This window comes from Schistocerca cancellata, unplaced genomic scaffold (genome assembly GCF_023864275.1).
Source record: "Schistocerca cancellata isolate TAMUIC-IGC-003103 unplaced genomic scaffold, iqSchCanc2.1 HiC_scaffold_732, whole genome shotgun sequence".
NCBI classification, from domain to species: Eukaryota; Metazoa; Arthropoda; class Insecta; order Orthoptera; family Acrididae; genus Schistocerca; species Schistocerca cancellata.
This window is the reverse complement of record NW_026046743.1, coordinates 2,615,644-2,633,391: the sequence shown is the minus strand read 5'-3', so window position 1 is coordinate 2,633,391 and position 17,748 is coordinate 2,615,644. Positions and strand designations below refer to the sequence as shown.

Below are 17,748 nucleotides of genomic sequence, written 5' to 3'. Positions count from 1 at the left end.
ACTTCTCGCACTGCTGATCAACAGCTCCTTCACAACATGATCACTCGACTGAGTCTGCCCCACTACTTCAATGGTGCGCTTGTCACTAAATCGCATTGTCATAGTGACACGAAAATGCCCTGTGGTGGAGACAGCAGAAAGTTCTAGAAGCTAAGTCTCGCTAGCTACTGACTATTGCTAGGCAGCTCACTAGTAGGAATATCGATCTCGGTACTCTTACAGGCTGACGATCGCGAATCATCGCAAACACGTATGTTGCGGGAGCAGTGCCGTATCGTGACAGTCTCACTTAGTGAATGTTATATCATCCAGTGGCAAGAGCTGTTCTAACTGGGGTGAAGATTGTGAAGGAGACCGAGCGAGGTGGCGCAGTGGTTAGACACTGGACTCGCATTCGGGAGGACGACGGTTCAATCCCGCGTCCGGCCATCCTGATTTAGGTTTTCCGTGATTTCCCTAAATCACTCCAGGCAAATGCCGGGATGGTTCCTCTGAAAGGGCACGGCCGACTTCCTTCCCTAATCCGATGAGACCGATGACCACGCTGTCTGGTCTCCTTCCCCAAACCAACCAAGATTGTGAAGGAGCACGGGGCATTATGACACCCCTTCCCAAAACAGCATTTAAATAAAAGCGTTTATGTTTTGGCATGGATTAAATTTACTTGTCAGTTGTGTTCCTGAGGGTCACCCCAAGTTGATTGGTTTGCAATCTGACTGGTGTAGTGGGACGCGAAATTGAAGCGTCACCCATCCACCAGTGTCAGCCCAGTTTGCAGGTGAATATAAGTTTAATTTAGTTTTGTTTATGTATTTTTGTAATATTTTGTAATGATTGTGAATTGCCTAAAGTTTTTGTATTTTTTTTTATGTTTCATGTACGGAGAGGGCGGCGCAACGAACGGAGACAGCATCTTCGCTGCCGCGACCAGAGAGAAAATTGCTGGCCACTATACGTCCCGGGTCGACAGCCAAAGAGCAACAGAAGATCCTGGAACCGAGTTGTTGCGTCGTGCTTCTAAAAAAAAAAAAATAAAAAAAATGAAAATTTGTAATGTTTTGTACAACAATGATATCATTGTGTTGTGGTCTTCAGTCCTGAGACTGGTTTGATGCAGCTCTCCATGCTACTCTATCCTGTGCAAGCTTCTTCATCTCCCAGTATCTACTGCAACCTACATCCTTCTGAATCTGCTTAGTGTATTCATCTCTTGGTCTCCCTCTACGATTTTTACCCTCCACACTGCCCTCCAATGCTAAATTTGTGATCCCTTGATGCCTCAAAACATGTCCTACCAACCGATCCCTTCTTCTAGTCAAGTTGTGCCACAAACATCTCCCCAATCCTATTCAATACCCCCTCATTAGTTACGTGATCTACCCACCTTATCTTCAGCATTCTTCTGCAGCACCACATTTCGAGAGCTTCTATTCTCTTCTTGTCCAAACTAGTTATCGTCCATGTTTCACTTCCATACATGGCTACACTCCATACAAATACTTTCAGAAACGACTTCCTGACACTTAAATCTATACTCGATGTTAACAAATTCCTCTTCTTGAGAAACGCTTTCCTTGCCATTGCCAGTCTACATTTTATATCCTCTCTACTTCGACCATCATCGGTTATTTTACTCCCTAAATAGCAAAACTCCTTTACTAATTTAAGTGTCTCATTTCCTAATCTAATTCCCTCAGCATCACCCGACTTAATTAGACTACATTCCATTATCCTCGTTTTGCTTTTGTTGATGTTCATCTTATATCCTCCTTTCAAGACACTGTCCATTCCGTTCAACTGCTCTTCCAAGTCCTTTGCTGTCTCTGACAGAATTACAATGTCATCGGCGAACCTCGAAGTTTTTATTTCTTCTCCATGAGTTTTAATACCTACTCCGAATTTTTCTTTTGTTTCCTTTACTACTTGCTCAATATACAGATTGAATAACATCGGTGAGAGGCTACAACCCTGTCTTACTCCTTTCCCAACCACTGCTTCCCTTTCATGCCCCTCGACTCTTATAACTGCCATCTGGTTTCTGTACAAACTGTAAATAGCCTTTCGCTCCCTGTATTTTACCCCTGCCACCTTCAGAATTTGAAAGAGAGTATTCCAGTTAACATTGTCAAAAGCTTTCTCTAAGTCTACAAATGCTAGAAACGTAGGTTTGCCTTTTCTTAATCTTTCTTCTAAGATAAGTCGTAAGGTCAGTATTGCCTCACGTGTTCCAACATTTCTACGGAATCCAAACTGATCTTCCTCGAGGTCCGCTTCTACCAGTTTTTCCATTCGTCTGTAAAGAATTCGCGTTAGTATTTTGCAGCTGTGACTTATTAAACTGATAGTTCAGTAATTTTCACATCTGTCAACACCTGCTTTCCTTGGGATTGGAATTATTATATTCTTCTTGAAGTCTGAGGGTATTTCGCCTGTCTCATACATCGTGCTCACCAGATGGTAGAGTTTTGTCATGACTGGCTCTCCCGAGGCCATCAGTAGTTCAAATGGAATGTTGTCTACTCCCGGGGACTTGTTTCGACTCAGGTCTTTCAGTGCTCTGTCAAACTCTTCACGCAGTATCGTATCTCCCGTTTCGTCGTCATCTACATCCTCTTCCATTTCCATAATATTGTCCTCAAGTACATCGCCCTTGTATAAACCCTCTATACACTCCTTTCACCTTTCTGCCTTCCCTTCTTTGCTTAGAACTGGATTCCCATCTGAGCTCTTGATATTCATACAAGTGGTTCTCGTCTCTCCAAAGGTCTCTTTAATTTTCCTGTAGGCAGTAATCTATCTTACCCCTAGTGAGACAAGCCTCTACATCCTTACATTTGTCCTCTAGCCATGTCTGCTTAGCCATTTTGCACTTCCTGTCGATATCATTTTTGAGACGTTTGTATTCCTTTTTGCCTGCTTCATTTACTGCATTTTTATATTTTCTCCTTTCATCAATTAAATTCAATATTTCTTCTGCTACCCAAGGATTTCTATTAGCCCTCGTCTTTTTACCTACTTGATCCTCTGCTGCCTTCACTACTTCATCCCTCAGAGCTACCCATTCTTCTTCTACTGTATTTCTTTCCCCCATTCCTGTCAATTGTTCCCTTATGCTCTCCCTGAAACTCTGTACAACCTCTGGTTCTTTCAGTTTATCCAGGTCCCATCTCCTTAAATTCCCACCTTTTTGCAGTTTCTTCAGTTTCAATCTGCAATTCATAACCAATAGATTGTGGTCAGAATCCACATCTGCCCCAGGAAATGTCTTACAATTTAAAACCTGGTTCCTAAATCTCTGTCTTACCATTATATAATCTATCTGATACCTTTTAGTATCTCCAGGATTCTTCCAGGTATACAACCTTCTTTTATGATTCTTGAACCAAGTGTTGGCTATGATTAAGTTATGCTCTGTGCAAAATTCTACAAGGCGGCTTCCTCTTTCATTCCTTCCCCCCAATCCATATTCACCTACTATGTATCCTTCTCTCCCTTTTCCTACTGAAGAATTCCAGTCACGCATGACTATTAAATTTTCGTCTCCCTTCACTACCTGAATAATTTCTTTTATCTCGTCATACATTTCATCTATTTCTTCATCATCTGCAGAGGTAGTTGGCATATAAACTTGTACTACTGTAGTAGGCATGGGCTTTGTGTCTACCTTGGCCACAATAATGCGTTCACTATGCTGTTTGTGGTAGGTAACCCGCACTCCTATTTTTTTATTCATTATTAAACCTACTCCTGCATTACCCCTATTTGATTTTGTATTTATAACCCTGTAATCATCTGACCAAAAGTCTTGTACCTCCTGCCACCGAACTTCCCTAATTCCCACTATATCTAACTTTAACCTATCCATTTCCCTTTTTAAATTTTCTAACCTACCTGCCCGATTAAGGGATCTGACATTCCACGCTCCGATCCGTAGAACGCCAGTTTTCTTTCTCCTGATAACGACGTCCTCCTGAGTAGTCCCCGCCCGGAGATCCGAATGGGGGACTATTTTACCTCCGGAATATTTTACCCAAGAGGACGCCATCATCATTTAATCATACAGTAGAGCTGCATGTCCTCGGGAAAAATTACGGCTGTAGTTTCCCCTTGCTTTCAGCCGTTCGCAGTACCAGCACAGCAAGGCCGTTTTGGTTAATGTTACAAGGCCAGATCAGTCAATCATCCAGACTGTTGCCCCTGCAACTACTGAAAAGGCTGCTGCCCCTCTTCAGGAACCACATGTTTGTCTGGCCTCTCAACAGATACCCCTCCTTTGTGGTTGCACCTACGGTACGGCCATCTGTATCGCTGAGGCACGCAAGCCTCCCCACCAACGGCAAGGTCCATGGTTCATGGGGGGGGGGGGAAATGATATCATAGGAAGTTTAATCTTATTGAAAATGTTTAGTTTTTGTCTCGTCAAAGCTCAGGTTCACGTCTGTATGTAGGAAGATAATAAACTGGTGGATGCTATTAAAGTTGAAATACGTGTTCTGAGGATTTATTTATGAAGAATTATGTGAATGAGTTAATAATATATTTGACGAGATTATTGAATTTTGACAGTGTTCATCGCGACTTTGAATCTCGAAAGTTTATTTAATGTGGTTCTAATATCGATGAAATCAAGATAAAGTGTATCAATATAATTTCTGAGGAGAAACAAACGACATCTAAAATTGAAAAAAAGTTTACGCAAACCAATTGGCCCGATTGACGTAATTCTGGGCATACGACTCAAATGATGTTTCACAGTTTCGTTCAAGAACCATTCTGAGATAATTTAAAAAGAATATATATAATTTTGAAGTGGGTTGTAACTGACGTAGGTGACGAGGTCTGCACATGGTCATATATCAAAAGAAAACCATATATAAAAACTTCCGTCGTTACACTACACTGGCTGTAGGAAACATTCGAGCCAGGATAGGACAGTCATTCATAGGCTGCCAGAATCAAACGTGACACTGTTTTGTAAATCCACAGATGGAATCAACACACGATAAGGCTGTTGAAGGAACGCATAACAGGAGTGGAGAGATACTCCACTAAGAAATAATAAAATAATAACAGACGAACTTACACAACGCTGGTGGAAACGACAGAAAGATACACTGTATCCCTAATTTATAGGCATGAACAGCAGACCTGTTTCACACTATTACAACAAAGTTAAATACTAATAATAGAAAGAACATCTTTCGCTTTTATGCCGTATAAATTACGAACTTGTTAAATTTGGGAAAATTTGTTGCTATTATAAATCTTAGAAACAAATACGTGACACAAATACTTTTCAAACGCTAGCCAAAACCTTTTCTTGGGTGCGATGGTGAAGCTATGTACTAAGCAATAATGTAAACAAGTTATACAAAATTATCTTCCCATCTCATCCTCTCTCCTCTGTGTTTGTCTCATCCACCTACCTCCATCTGTCCACCTCCTCCTCCACCCTCTCCATCCCTTTTCCTCCCCATCTCGTACTTTCACCTCTACCTTCGTATTTCATTCTCCCACTCTCAGTACTTTACTCTTCCCTCTCCATCTTATTATCCATCTATCCTCTCCTCTCTCTCCTCAGCCGTATACCCGTTCTAAAGCAATCTGATACTACCTGCACGACATTCTACTCATGCAGAACAGTGTAGATGGTGGGTGCTACCAAACATATACGTACCCAATTTGTTTAACATCCAGCAAATGATTTAGGAGGAGTATGGATCATACACATTCACACACAAACACACACACACACACACACACACACACACACACACACACACACATATATATATATATATATATATATATATATATATATATATATATATATATATATATAGTTCCAATCACATACAGGGCACATGGAGAATTATTGCTAAATGCCTCTGTCCACGCTGCAACTAGAAGAATCTTGCCTTCTTAAAATGTACAGGAGCAATGTGGGGGGAGGGGCTTCACTACATTCCTGGAGTCCTCATTTAAAACTAATTTTTTAACTTTTACAAGTACTCGTACACGAGACATTCCATGAGGTTTCGGGATTGCAGTCAGATAGGTTGTATTTCTTGTCACGATATTTCGGCTGACAATAATTGAGCCATTTTCAGGTGAGTGTTTTGCACTGCAGTTCATATCGTTCACTGTATGCTGAAAAGTGGCGCGGACTTGCATGTGCCAAGGCAGCCACTACATGAGCGACCTCTGTCGACTTTCACACTATCTTCAAATATTTATCCATCTTTGAGACGAGGGCAGATGCGTAATGGTGATACTACATACGCTCGGGATGCGTGCTCGCGGAGTTAAAATTCAGATGTCAATATTAATAAAATTAGCTGTCACTGCACATATCATTGGTCATAAAATGTTATCATTCTGAATAAATTATAGAAATCACCGGGTGCCACCCCTTCTCCAGTTGAAAACCGCCATCACGATATTAAAATCTTGCACTAAAGTTATTTCCACTGATTCCTTAGTAATTGAATCCCAGAAGATCTCTTTGAGACCGAAATTTGCATAGCAAAATCATCCATGGAATGTCCTGTGGACGTGCAACGCTCGGCTGTGATTGACTTATGGGCTGTGAAAATTGAGCGTTACTTTCGCATTCAGCGCGTCTTTCACCCACAGTCTTGTCGTGTGACCAATGTAGACATTGACACATTGGCAATGTATTCTGTAGATTCCAGCCCTCCACAATCGTTCTTTGTCGAAACGAGAAGAGCACAAGCCTTTGCAGGTTGGCGAAAGATTACTTTGACATGATGTTTGCTTCAGATTCTGCCTAAATTCGACGAAATATTGCGGACGTACAGGTGAAACGCCGTGAAGTAGAGATACTGCTTCTCTTTATCTTGTGGTTGTTCACGTTTCTTCTTTCTTGAAGCTGTGTTGACTTGCTGTGGAGAATATCCATTGCCGTTGAACAGTGACTGTAGGAGTTCGAGCTGATCTGTAAGGGTGTCTCCATCAGACTCAAAATGTGCCCGATGCATCAACGTTCGGAAGACGCCCTCAATTTGTAATGGGCGGTGGCAGTTACACGCTTGTAAATCTTGTATATGTGAGCTTAGGGTAACGGGATGCCCTCATGATCCACCCAATTTCCGAGTGACCAAGACGTCCAGAAATGGTAGACAGCCTCCCTTCTCCACTTCCATCGTACATGTGATAGACTCGTCGATGGAATTCAGATGCTGCAAAAAAAAGTGGAATTTCCTCTCTAGTGCAAAACACATGAAAATGGCTGAACGGTTGTTATACGAAATAAGGAGGCAAGAAGCTGACGTTATCCGGCTGAAATCCTGAAACTTCATGGAATGCGACTGCGCGGAAAAATTTTAAGAGTCTCATCCATGGAATAGTTTGCAAACTATCTTAAAGCGTTTCCCATGTCAATGTCTGCTGTACATACGACCGAATTTAGCCAACAGCCCCTATGTGATCGTTTCATTTCATATACCTACAACATATTATACTTTCCAGTTGTAATTCAATCATATTGTAGTCATACAGAACTGTGACTTCTCATTTTGTGGAGTGAACACTTTTCCTACCTCGAATAATTCAAGCTAGTCACAAATCTTTGCAACAATCTGAAACCTCATCAACAGGTGATCGATTATTTGTGTACATTATTTAGTTATAGTCTCTGGATACTATCCATACTGTCTGGTTGGTATATAACATTCAATACGAAAAGCAAGGACTCAAAGATATGTTGTTGGTGTACATCAGAAGTGGATTCTACATCTGTCGATTACTTCTCATACTAGATAACACGCTGCATCATCAGTATCGATAAATCGTCAATCGCGTTACGAATTTCGAGTGATATTCCACAAGATCGAATTTTCAACAGCAATGGTACTTGTGGTACTGAGGAAAATGCTTTTTACAAGTCAAGAAATGCTTTACCTACGTGGCTGCCTCGTTCCATGGCTTTCAGGACGTCATATGAGAAAATCGCATGTTATGTTTTTTGTATCCAGCCTGGAAGGCGGCGCGTGGGTCTGCTCCTGAAAACTGAAAGGTTGGCCGAAGGTAGGAAGCTAGGAGGAGCCGGTGAGATAAAACTCCCGGCACTGCAGTGTGAACTAAAATCACCTTTACTTAAGTTTGCGTACAAGAAGTTGTTCGCCCACCGTCAAAAAGAACAATGAAAAATTGCTAGTTCGGCTCCTCGGAATCAAATGGGATGAATCCGGAGCGGAGCTCGGAGAGCTCCACGGCGCCGGCCAGATGGCGCTGTCGTCGGTGTCTGTCGTAGTGCCAACTTAAGGGGGGTAGGACGTCAAACGGGCCGACTAGTTGCAGGAGAGGCATCACAGGACATTTTCATTTCCAGGGTCTATACTTTTAGAAATAAATTCATAAAACTTTGTCACCATCACCAGGAAGGATTCAGGATTCACACTCATTGCAGTGGAAGTTCGAAACCATAACAAAATAAAAAATTTTGTCGTGTGAAAATTCATCATTTATTCACTTACTAATGGCTGCGTTTGTTGCTATAGGTACACTTTTCTTCATAAGTTAGAGATTCTTCGATGAGTTTTGCACAGCATACATACCATACTTACAGGTGCATGAAACTCTAGAATTTATTTAATTTATGAAAAAACGAATGAGCTGTTGTATTTTAAACTTCATGTTTAGAAAAAAACACAAATTTTGTAGTTAATTACCTCAATTTTTATCACAGTTTTTAATAGATTTGGAAAATTCTAGAGTTTCATGCATCTTTAAGTATGGTTTGTATGCTGTGCAAAATTCATCCCAGAATTTCTCTTATTTATGAAGAAAAGTGTACCTATAGCAACAAATGCTGCCATTAGTAAGTGAAAAAATGATGAATTTTCACAAGCAAAAAAAATTATTTTGTTATGTTTTCGAACTTCCACTGCAATGAGTGTGAATCCTGAATCCTTCCTGGTGACCCTGACAAAGTTTTATGAATTTATTTCTAAAAGTATAGACCCTGGAAATTAAAATCCTTAGAGTGTGAATTCTGTCATGCTGACAAGGTTTTATAAACGTATTTCTAAAAGTATAGACAGTGGAAATTGAAATGTCCTGTGGTGACTCTCCTGCTCCAGGTCGGACAATTTGACGTCCTACCTACGCCGTGGCATCGTTGCTATCGATACCACATTGTTTCACATGGCTGATGTCCTCGTTGGCATGGGAGAGATCATGGCTGATGTCCTCGTTGGCATGGGAGAGATCATAATGTTAGATTCGTTTTGCTACGTTTGAGCGCACAACAGAATGATAAGGTGTTGGATAAGGTATTGGGCAGTAGTTTTGTGAATCACTTTTTCTGCCATCCTTCACAAATAGGTGTGAACTGCGCTTTTTTTCCAGCTGGGAAGCACAGTGTTTTGTTCAAGGTATCTACGGTATATTACGACCTTGTGATTGGCTAATTGTGCTCTACGTCACATATGCCGTCTGAAGGATTACATCTGATCCGGGACCTCGGTGCTGTTTTAGCTATCCGAGCTGTTCCTCAACGGTACTGACATTAACATGTGTTTCACTTAGTTTCCCAGCATTTCTGGTAGATAACAGAGTAACGAGGCTACTATATGTAGTTTTGGCACGCTCTCGTCTACTGACTTCATAACGGACCTGTTTTCAGGGTTCTCCAGCAACCATGGGCCTGCTCCTGGAGGACGGCAGCACGGAGGTCCTGCTGGGCCTGGCTCTGCTGCTGCTGGTCGTCTACCGTCACGTGACGGCGCAGTTCGACTACTGGGCGCGCCGGGGAGTCCCCTACCTGAAGCCGGAGCCCTTCTTCGGCAACATCCGCGACTTCGTGCTCATGCGCAAGTCCTACGCCGAAGTGTTCGGCCGCCTCTACAACGACAGCGATCCGCACCCCGTCGTCGGCTTCTTCTTCCAGGCGAGGCCGGCTCTGCTCGTCAGAGACCCCGAGATGGTCAAACTGGTCCTCATCAAGGACTTCGCGCACTTCCCCAGCCGTTATCAGGTTTGCATAGCAAATTTTCATTCTGTTAAACTGATACCTAATTCAATCTAGATAGGGTTATAGACTCTCCCCAATGTTATTCAATCTGTATATTGAGCAAGTAGTAAAGGAAACAAAAGAAAAATTCGGAGTGGGTATTAAAATCCATGGAGAAGAAATAAGAACATTGAGCTTCGCCGATGACATTGTAATTCTGTCAGAGACAGCAAAGGACTTGGAAGAGGAGTTGAACGGAATGGACAGTGTCTTGAAAGGAGGATGTAAGATCAACATCAACAAAAGCAAAACGAGGATAATGGAATGTAGTCGAATTAAGTCGGGTGACGCTGAGAGAATTAGATTAGGAAATGAGACACTTAAAGTAGTAAAGGAGTTTTGCTATTTGGGGAGCAAAATAACTGATGATGGTCGAAGTAGAGAAGAAATAAAACGTAGACTGGCAATGGCAAGGAAAGCGTTTCTGAAGAAGAGAAATTTGTTAACATCGAGTATAGATTTAAGTTTCAGGAAGTCATTTCTGAAAGTATTTGTATGGAGTGAAGCCATATATATATGGAAGTGAAACATGGACGATAAATAGTTTAGACAAAAAGAGAATAGAAGCTTTCGAAATGTGGTGCTACAGAAGAATGCTGAAGATTAGAAGGGTATATCACATAACTAATGAGGAGGTATTGAATAGAATTAGGGAGAAGAGGAGTTTGTGGCACAACTTGACCAGAAGAAGGGATCGGTTGGTAGGACATGTTTTGAGGCATCAAGGAATCACAAATTTAGCATTCGAGGGCAGCATGGAGGGTAAAAATTGTAGAGGGAGACCAAGAGATGAATACACTAAGCAGATTCAGAAGGATGTAGGTTGCAGTAAGTACTGGGAGATGAAGAAGCTTGCACAGGATAGGGTAGCATGGAGAGCTGCACCAAACCAGTCTCAGGACTGAAGACCACAACAACAACAACAACAACAATTCAAACGCTTGTGGCTTGTATTTAAACCTTTAATTTTGTCGCCAAACATACTTTGGATCAAGTCAGTTTTCAAATGTTTTCGTGGTAAAATTAACAGATAAGAACCTTGGTGACCTCATGTGTCAAATAAGAGCAAACATTAAAGAGAAAATCCAAATTTTTCAATGTAATTTTGATACTTACCAACAATTTTATAATGGTGTCGTTAATACTGAAGCAAAGCATGACCAAAACCAGCGACAACACCACGTCGTGTGGACAGATAATTTACAAAGCAAAGTCAGTTTGAAGCTACTGGTCGATGGTTCAAGAATGATATGAATAAAACTTTGGAATTCACTGCCTAACACCGTTCCCTTATCAGACAGATAGCAATGACCTGCTGATCTTCTGTTCCTAGGTTCGTTTAGAAATAACATTCTCCTACCAGCCAAGTTATTCCTTTATTTATGTTTTACACGACGCGTTTTGCAAAATGCTTTCTATTTTCAAGTGTATTTTTCTCTGTATACTACGTGTGGGGTTCTGGATTGTTCTGTTTACTTTAAGTTTTCTTACGGTCCAGAATCTAACGCGTATTAAACATCGCCCACAATTTTCCTTGCACAGTGTACATTGTGAACAGCAACTGATATGAACAAATAGTTACGAAAAATGTTTCTTATCGTTTGTTTAAATAAGTTTGGTTGTCTTCATGTACACTGTGCACAGAAAATCACGTGTGATGTTTAACATCCTTGTGAGACTCAGCAAAAATGAACCATAAGAAAACTTCAAGTCAACAGTACAATGCAGAACTACAAACATGAAAGATTTTACGAAAAAGGGGCATAACACACTAAGAAAAACAAACCTGAAAATGGGAATCACTTTCTGAAACATATTGTGCAAAATATAAACAAAGGAAAATCGTGACTGGTAGCAGTGAAGTTACTTGTAAACGACCCCATTATTTTCACTGTGGCGGGCTTCCACAAACCATTTCTAATGGATTAATTCAGATTATGTCCTTGAACTGGGAAGACGTTGGGAATCCTCTCGGGGCAGCTATTAAGTCACCTAGTTAACAGTTCAATTTAAAAGAAAAAAGAAAACTGGAAGTTGAAAAGATGTAGTACAACGGGACAGGGCCACGGGACAAAGAATTAAAAAAATGAAAATACAAAAATGAAAATGAAAATTCAATGTAAAAACTAAACTTAGAGTATCCACATCCACATGTTGACCAAACTGAACGATCTTAACACAAGACCGCTCGCAAGCTGATGGAAGACAACGCCAGCGTACCAAAATGGCAGCAACTGCCACACTCCTACTATCTGCGATGTTTACTTGTCAGTCCGAATTCACCTGGTGAATGGCTCCCTGTGCTATTTGTAAACTCAGACGGTGCAGTTTATTGTGCATCCACAGTCCACAAGTGGGTCGCCCCAGCCAACATGACACGCGGTGGCAAACGAACCGTTGTCACGACAACGGGCGGCACAGTGTATTGGACTCTCAAGTTGGAACATATGTGTAGGCACCAGATCCTCGAATCGTTGGGGGAACAGTATGCCTCCGCCACCGCATGTTCTGAATTTAAATTCAAATGCAGCGATGATGAAACAGAAATTTTGCTGTCTTGAGCACTTCCTACGTTAAACAATTGGTACATGTAGAAATTACTTCACCCTCTCCATTCAATATGTCCTCTAGTACGCAATGCATTCGTGGAACTTGTTGCTTGGGGAAAGTTAAATAACTGTATGAACTCATCAATTACATTTTACTTCTTAATTAATCAACTGTTCGGTTTGTGATTATCATCAGTAACTTTGAAATTTTGTAGGCTGTGGTTCGTATTATGAAAACAATTTTATTTGGATCTCTTACTTTATGATAGGAGGTGGCCTGCACAGCCATTGTGGTCCTGCTCTGTGTTTTGTATGCCTTCAAAAAGTCTACGTGATACAAGTTGTATTAGAAGATGTTAGAACTTCACATGTTGTGCTGCACTCCCTTCTTCCCACTTTGTCACAATATTACCCCGACACATGCCTGTTTTCCTTATGTATATAACACTGACAAATGTGTAAGACGACAAACGCTTTGTTCGAGAGAGATGAATTCAGGGACCAGAAAGAGAACCCGCTAATAGTCGTATTGGATGGTGGTATGGTGGAATGGATCAGATGACATAATGCACCGCGCAGCTAGCTTCTCCTGGTGCCTCATAAAGGTAATCCCCACGCACCAAGTAGAAATACCGTGATATTGGCAAATGGAGCTTAACAGATATGCAGGTAGACTTGCCTAAACCCTTTCCATACCATAATAATTAGCACAGAAAATTTTTTCCTTACAGGAAATTCATTTACCACTATTGAGATGTTAGCGCCTTAGCAAGTAGCCAACGTGAACTGCCACTTGGCTTGATTACTAATTCACACGTTCTTGCAGCTTCATCATCCCTTTACGACAAAAGGAACTGTGTTCTGGAGAACAACAATATATTTTCGCTCAATCTGGGCCATAGCAGAATTTGCAGAGCTCTGTTTATTATACAGCAATCTTTCTAGGTTTGACATCTTAGCCGTGACAATCTCTGAACGTGTATTTCATCAAATGGGTAACAATATTTCTGGATGGGGCTGCTGTTGTTCTAGAGCTGAGTTGTAGTCAAGATTGTGTGCTAAATTCTGGACTCGAAACCAAGAAATCAGTTACATTATCTCTCAGTTAAAACACGTACAGGTTTCATCGGAAGCCATGACGATCCGTTTGTGGTATTTGAAAGATTTTGTATAAGATAATTGTGCTTTGAGGAACCAACATTTACTTTTTGACTTCTGGTATATGCAAGTGTTAACGTATATTCACCATATCTATTGAAGGGCTGTTTTTGTTTGACGATAACTATCAGGATCTCGTGAGATGGACTAATGATTTCGCTGAGTACTACTTTGTACACAACCGTAGCAAGAGATGGACTACAGAGCGGGTCAGCAGCTGTCAGCGCATGGAAGCTGGACAGAAGCAGAAATTATTAGCATACAGGGTGACAATTATTGAGCTGTACGAGCTAAAATTGTCATAACTTCTGAACGGCAAGGTTGACAGCAGAGCATGGTGGGAATTAGTGTGCGTATGGATGGTCAAGTTTACCGACGAAGCCCAATTTCGTTTGGAGGGGTTCGTCAAGAAGCAAAAATGGCGCATTTAGCGGACTGAGAAGTCTCTTCAGCCTCAAGAGTGACTGTGCGCTGTGCGGTGCCTATTCACGGAATAATCGGTCGGATATTCCTTCATGGCACGGTGACCGATCGGTACATGAAGGCTTTGGAAGATGATTTCATACCCATTATCCGAAGTGGCTCACGTTTCAACAACATGTGGTTAATGCAAGACGGAGCTTGACCTCGTAGAAGCTGAAGAGTGCTCGATGTCCCGCAAGAGCAATTTGGGTACCAGATTCTGGGCTACCCGGAGGTCACTGGCCGGGTCTGAACACATGGCACTCCTTTTTGTGGGGCTATATTAAAGGCAAGGTGTACAGCAATAACCCCAAAACCACTGTTGAGCTGAAAACAGCCATTCAGTAGGCCATCGACAACACCGATGTTCTGAAACTTCAGCGGCTGATGCAGAATTTCGCTATCCGTCTGCGTCACAGCATCCCCAATGATGGCAGAACATATCATAATCTAAACCCTAATATCCGTAGTTACATTTACCTGTTAAACAAAGTGTGTGGACGCCATAGTTTGTAACTTGCTCCAAGCATTGCGAAAAGACTTTACAAAAGAACAAACAGCAATTAAGTCCAGCTGCTATGGGAAGAAAACTACACTCCTGGAAATTGAAATAAGAACACCGTGAATTCATTGTCCCAGGAAGGGGAAACTTTATTGACACATTCCTGGGGTCAGATACATCACATGATCACACTGACAGAACCACAGGCACATAGACACAGGCAACAGAGCATGCACAATGTCGGCACTAGTACAGTGTATATCCACCTTTCGCAGCAATGCAGGCTGCTATTCCCCCATGGAGACGATCGTAGAGATGCTGGATGTAGTCCTGTGGAACGGCTTGCCATGCCATTTCCACCTGGCGCCTCAGTTGGACCAGCGTTCGTGCTGGACGTGCAGACCGCGTGAGACGACGCTTCATCCAGTCCCAAACATGCTCAATGGGGGACAGATCCGGAGATCTTGCTGGCCAGGGTAGTTGACTTACACCTTCTAGAGCACGTTGGGTGGCACGGGATACATGCGGACGTGCATTGTCCTGTTGGAACAGCAAGTTCCCTTGCCGGTCTAGGAATGGTAGAACGACGGGTTCGATGACGGTTTGGATGTACCGTGCACTATTCAGTGTCCCCTCGACGATCACCAGTGGTGTACGGCCAGTGTAGGAGATCGCTCCCCACACCAAGATGCCGGGTGTTGGCCCTGTGTGCCTCGGTCGTATGCAGTCCTGATTGTGGCGCTCACCTGCACGGCGCCAAACACGCATACGACCATCATTGGCACCAAGGCAGAAGTGACTCTCATCGCTGAAGACGACACGTCTCCATTCGTCCCTCCATTCACGCCCGTCGCGACACCACTGGAGGCGGGCTGCACGATGTTGGGGCGTGAGCGGAAGACGGCCTAACGGTGTGCGGGACCGTAGCCTAGCTTCATGGAGACGGTTGCGAATGGTCCTCGCCGATACCCCAGGAGCAACAGTGTCCCTAATTTGCTGGAAAGTGGCGGTGCGGTCCCCTACGGCACTGCGTAGGATCCTACGGTCTTGGCGTGCATCCGTGCGTCGCTGCGGTGCGGTCCCAGGTCGACGGGCACGTGCACCTTCCGCCGACCACTGGCGACAACATCGATGTACTGTGGAGACCTCACGCCCCACGTGTTGAGCAATTCGGCGGTACGTCCACCCGGCCTCCCGCATGCCCACTATACGCCCTCGCTCAAAGTCCGTCAACTGCACATACGGTTCACGTCCACGCTGTCGCGGCATGCTACCAGTGTTAAAGACTGCGATGGAGCTCCGTACGCCACGGCAAACTGGCTGACACTGACGGCGGCGGTGCACAAATGCTGCGCAGCTAGCGCCATTCGACGGCCAACACCGCGGTTCCTGGTGTGTCCGCTGTGCCGTGCGTGTGATCATTGCTTGTACAGCCCTCTCGCAGTGTCCGGAGCAAGTATGGTGGGTCTGACACACCGGTGCCAATGTGTTCTTTTTTCCATTTCCAGGAGTGTACATAGCGTCATGCAGTGTAAGGGTCGCGATACTAATGCGCGAGTGAACTGCCGAAGGCTGACTGACACTGTCGAAGGCTGCAACTGAGACCGGACCGTGGAGCTACCGTCGGCCATACCACGAGGGTCACTTCAAAAGAAATGCGCACTATTTTTGTAAAAATAGTTTTCATTCTGCATGTGCGGAAGTTTTACAGTGTGTAGATACATTCTTCCCTCTTGTTTTGAAACTTAGTTCAACCTGTTCCCGTGAGTGGCACCGTCACAGCATGTCTTCAAGGTGGCTGCTGCACTTGACGTTCGTCGGAAGCAACGTGCTGTCATAGAATTCCTGTGCTGTGAAAACGAGACAGTGGGAAACATCCACAAGAGGTTGAAAAAGGTGTATGGAGATGCTGCTGTCAATCGCAGTACAGTTAGTCGGTGGGCAAGCAGGCTACGTGATGAAAGCGGGCGCAGCAATATTGAGGATTGTCCTCGCGGCGGCAGGCCTCGTACTGCACACACTCCAGACAACGTGCAGAGAGTTAACGAATTGGTGACTGCTGACAGACGCATCACAGTGAACGAATTATCATGCTACGTTGGGATAGGGAAAGGAAGTGTTTGCAGAATACTGAAAGTGTTGCCGTTTAAAAAAGATGTCTGCCAGTTAGGTTCCCAGGATGTTGACAGTGTCTCACAAAGAGACAAGGAAAACGGTATGCAGCGAACTTTTGGAACAGTACGAGAATGGTGGAGATGAATTTCTTGGAAGAATTGTGGCAGGTGATGAAACATGGCTCCATCATTTGCACCAGAGACGAAGAAGCAATCACTAGAGGAGGAGGATGAGGATATTGGTGTTTAACGTCCCGTCGACAACGAGGTCATTAGAGACGGAGCACAAGCTCGGATTAGGGAAGGACGGGGAAGGAAGTCGGCCGTGCCCTTTGAAAGGAACCATCCCGGCATTTGCCAGCAATCAGTGGAGTGGCATCATGCAAATTCACCCTAGGAAAAAAATTCAAAACCACATCTTCTGCTGGAAAAGTTATGGCTACGGTGTTCTTCGATTCTGAAGGACTCTTGTTTGTGGACATCATGCCAAGTGGAACCACCATAAATTCTGATGCATATGTGATGACACTGAATAAACTTCAAGCTCGACTGAGTCGTGTTCGACCACATCGGCAAAAAGCAGTATGTTTTGCTGCTGCATGACAATGCACGGCCACATGTCGGTCAAAAAACCATGGAAGCGACCACAAAACTCGGACAGACAACACGGTAACACGAACCTTACAGTCCTGACCTGGCTCCATGTGACTATCATCTCTTTGGGAAACTGAAAGAGTCTCTTCGTGGAACAAGGTTTGAAGAAGATGAACTGGCCGGTGTGGCAGAGCGGTTCTAGGCGCTTCAGTCTGGAACCGAGCGACCGCTATGGTCGCAGGTTCGAATCCTGCCTCAGGCATGGATGTGTGTGATGTCCTTAGGTTAGTTAGCTTTAAGTAGTTCTAAGTTCTAATGGATTGATGACCTCAG

General features: G+C 43.4%; 1 protein-coding gene across 1 annotated transcript in view; it reads left to right on the top strand.

The window, feature by feature from the left end:
* LOC126141629 (cytochrome P450 6a2-like) overlaps positions 1-17,748 on the top strand; it is a 263,266-nt gene that overhangs the window by 45,995 nt on the left and 199,523 nt on the right. The window contains exon 2 of the mRNA XM_049915265.1: positions 9,650-10,000. Coding sequence (XP_049771222.1) covers positions 9,665-10,000 — 336 coding nt within the window. The 5' untranslated portion in view covers positions 9,650-9,664. The remainder of the gene's footprint in view (positions 1-9,649; positions 10,001-17,748) is intronic.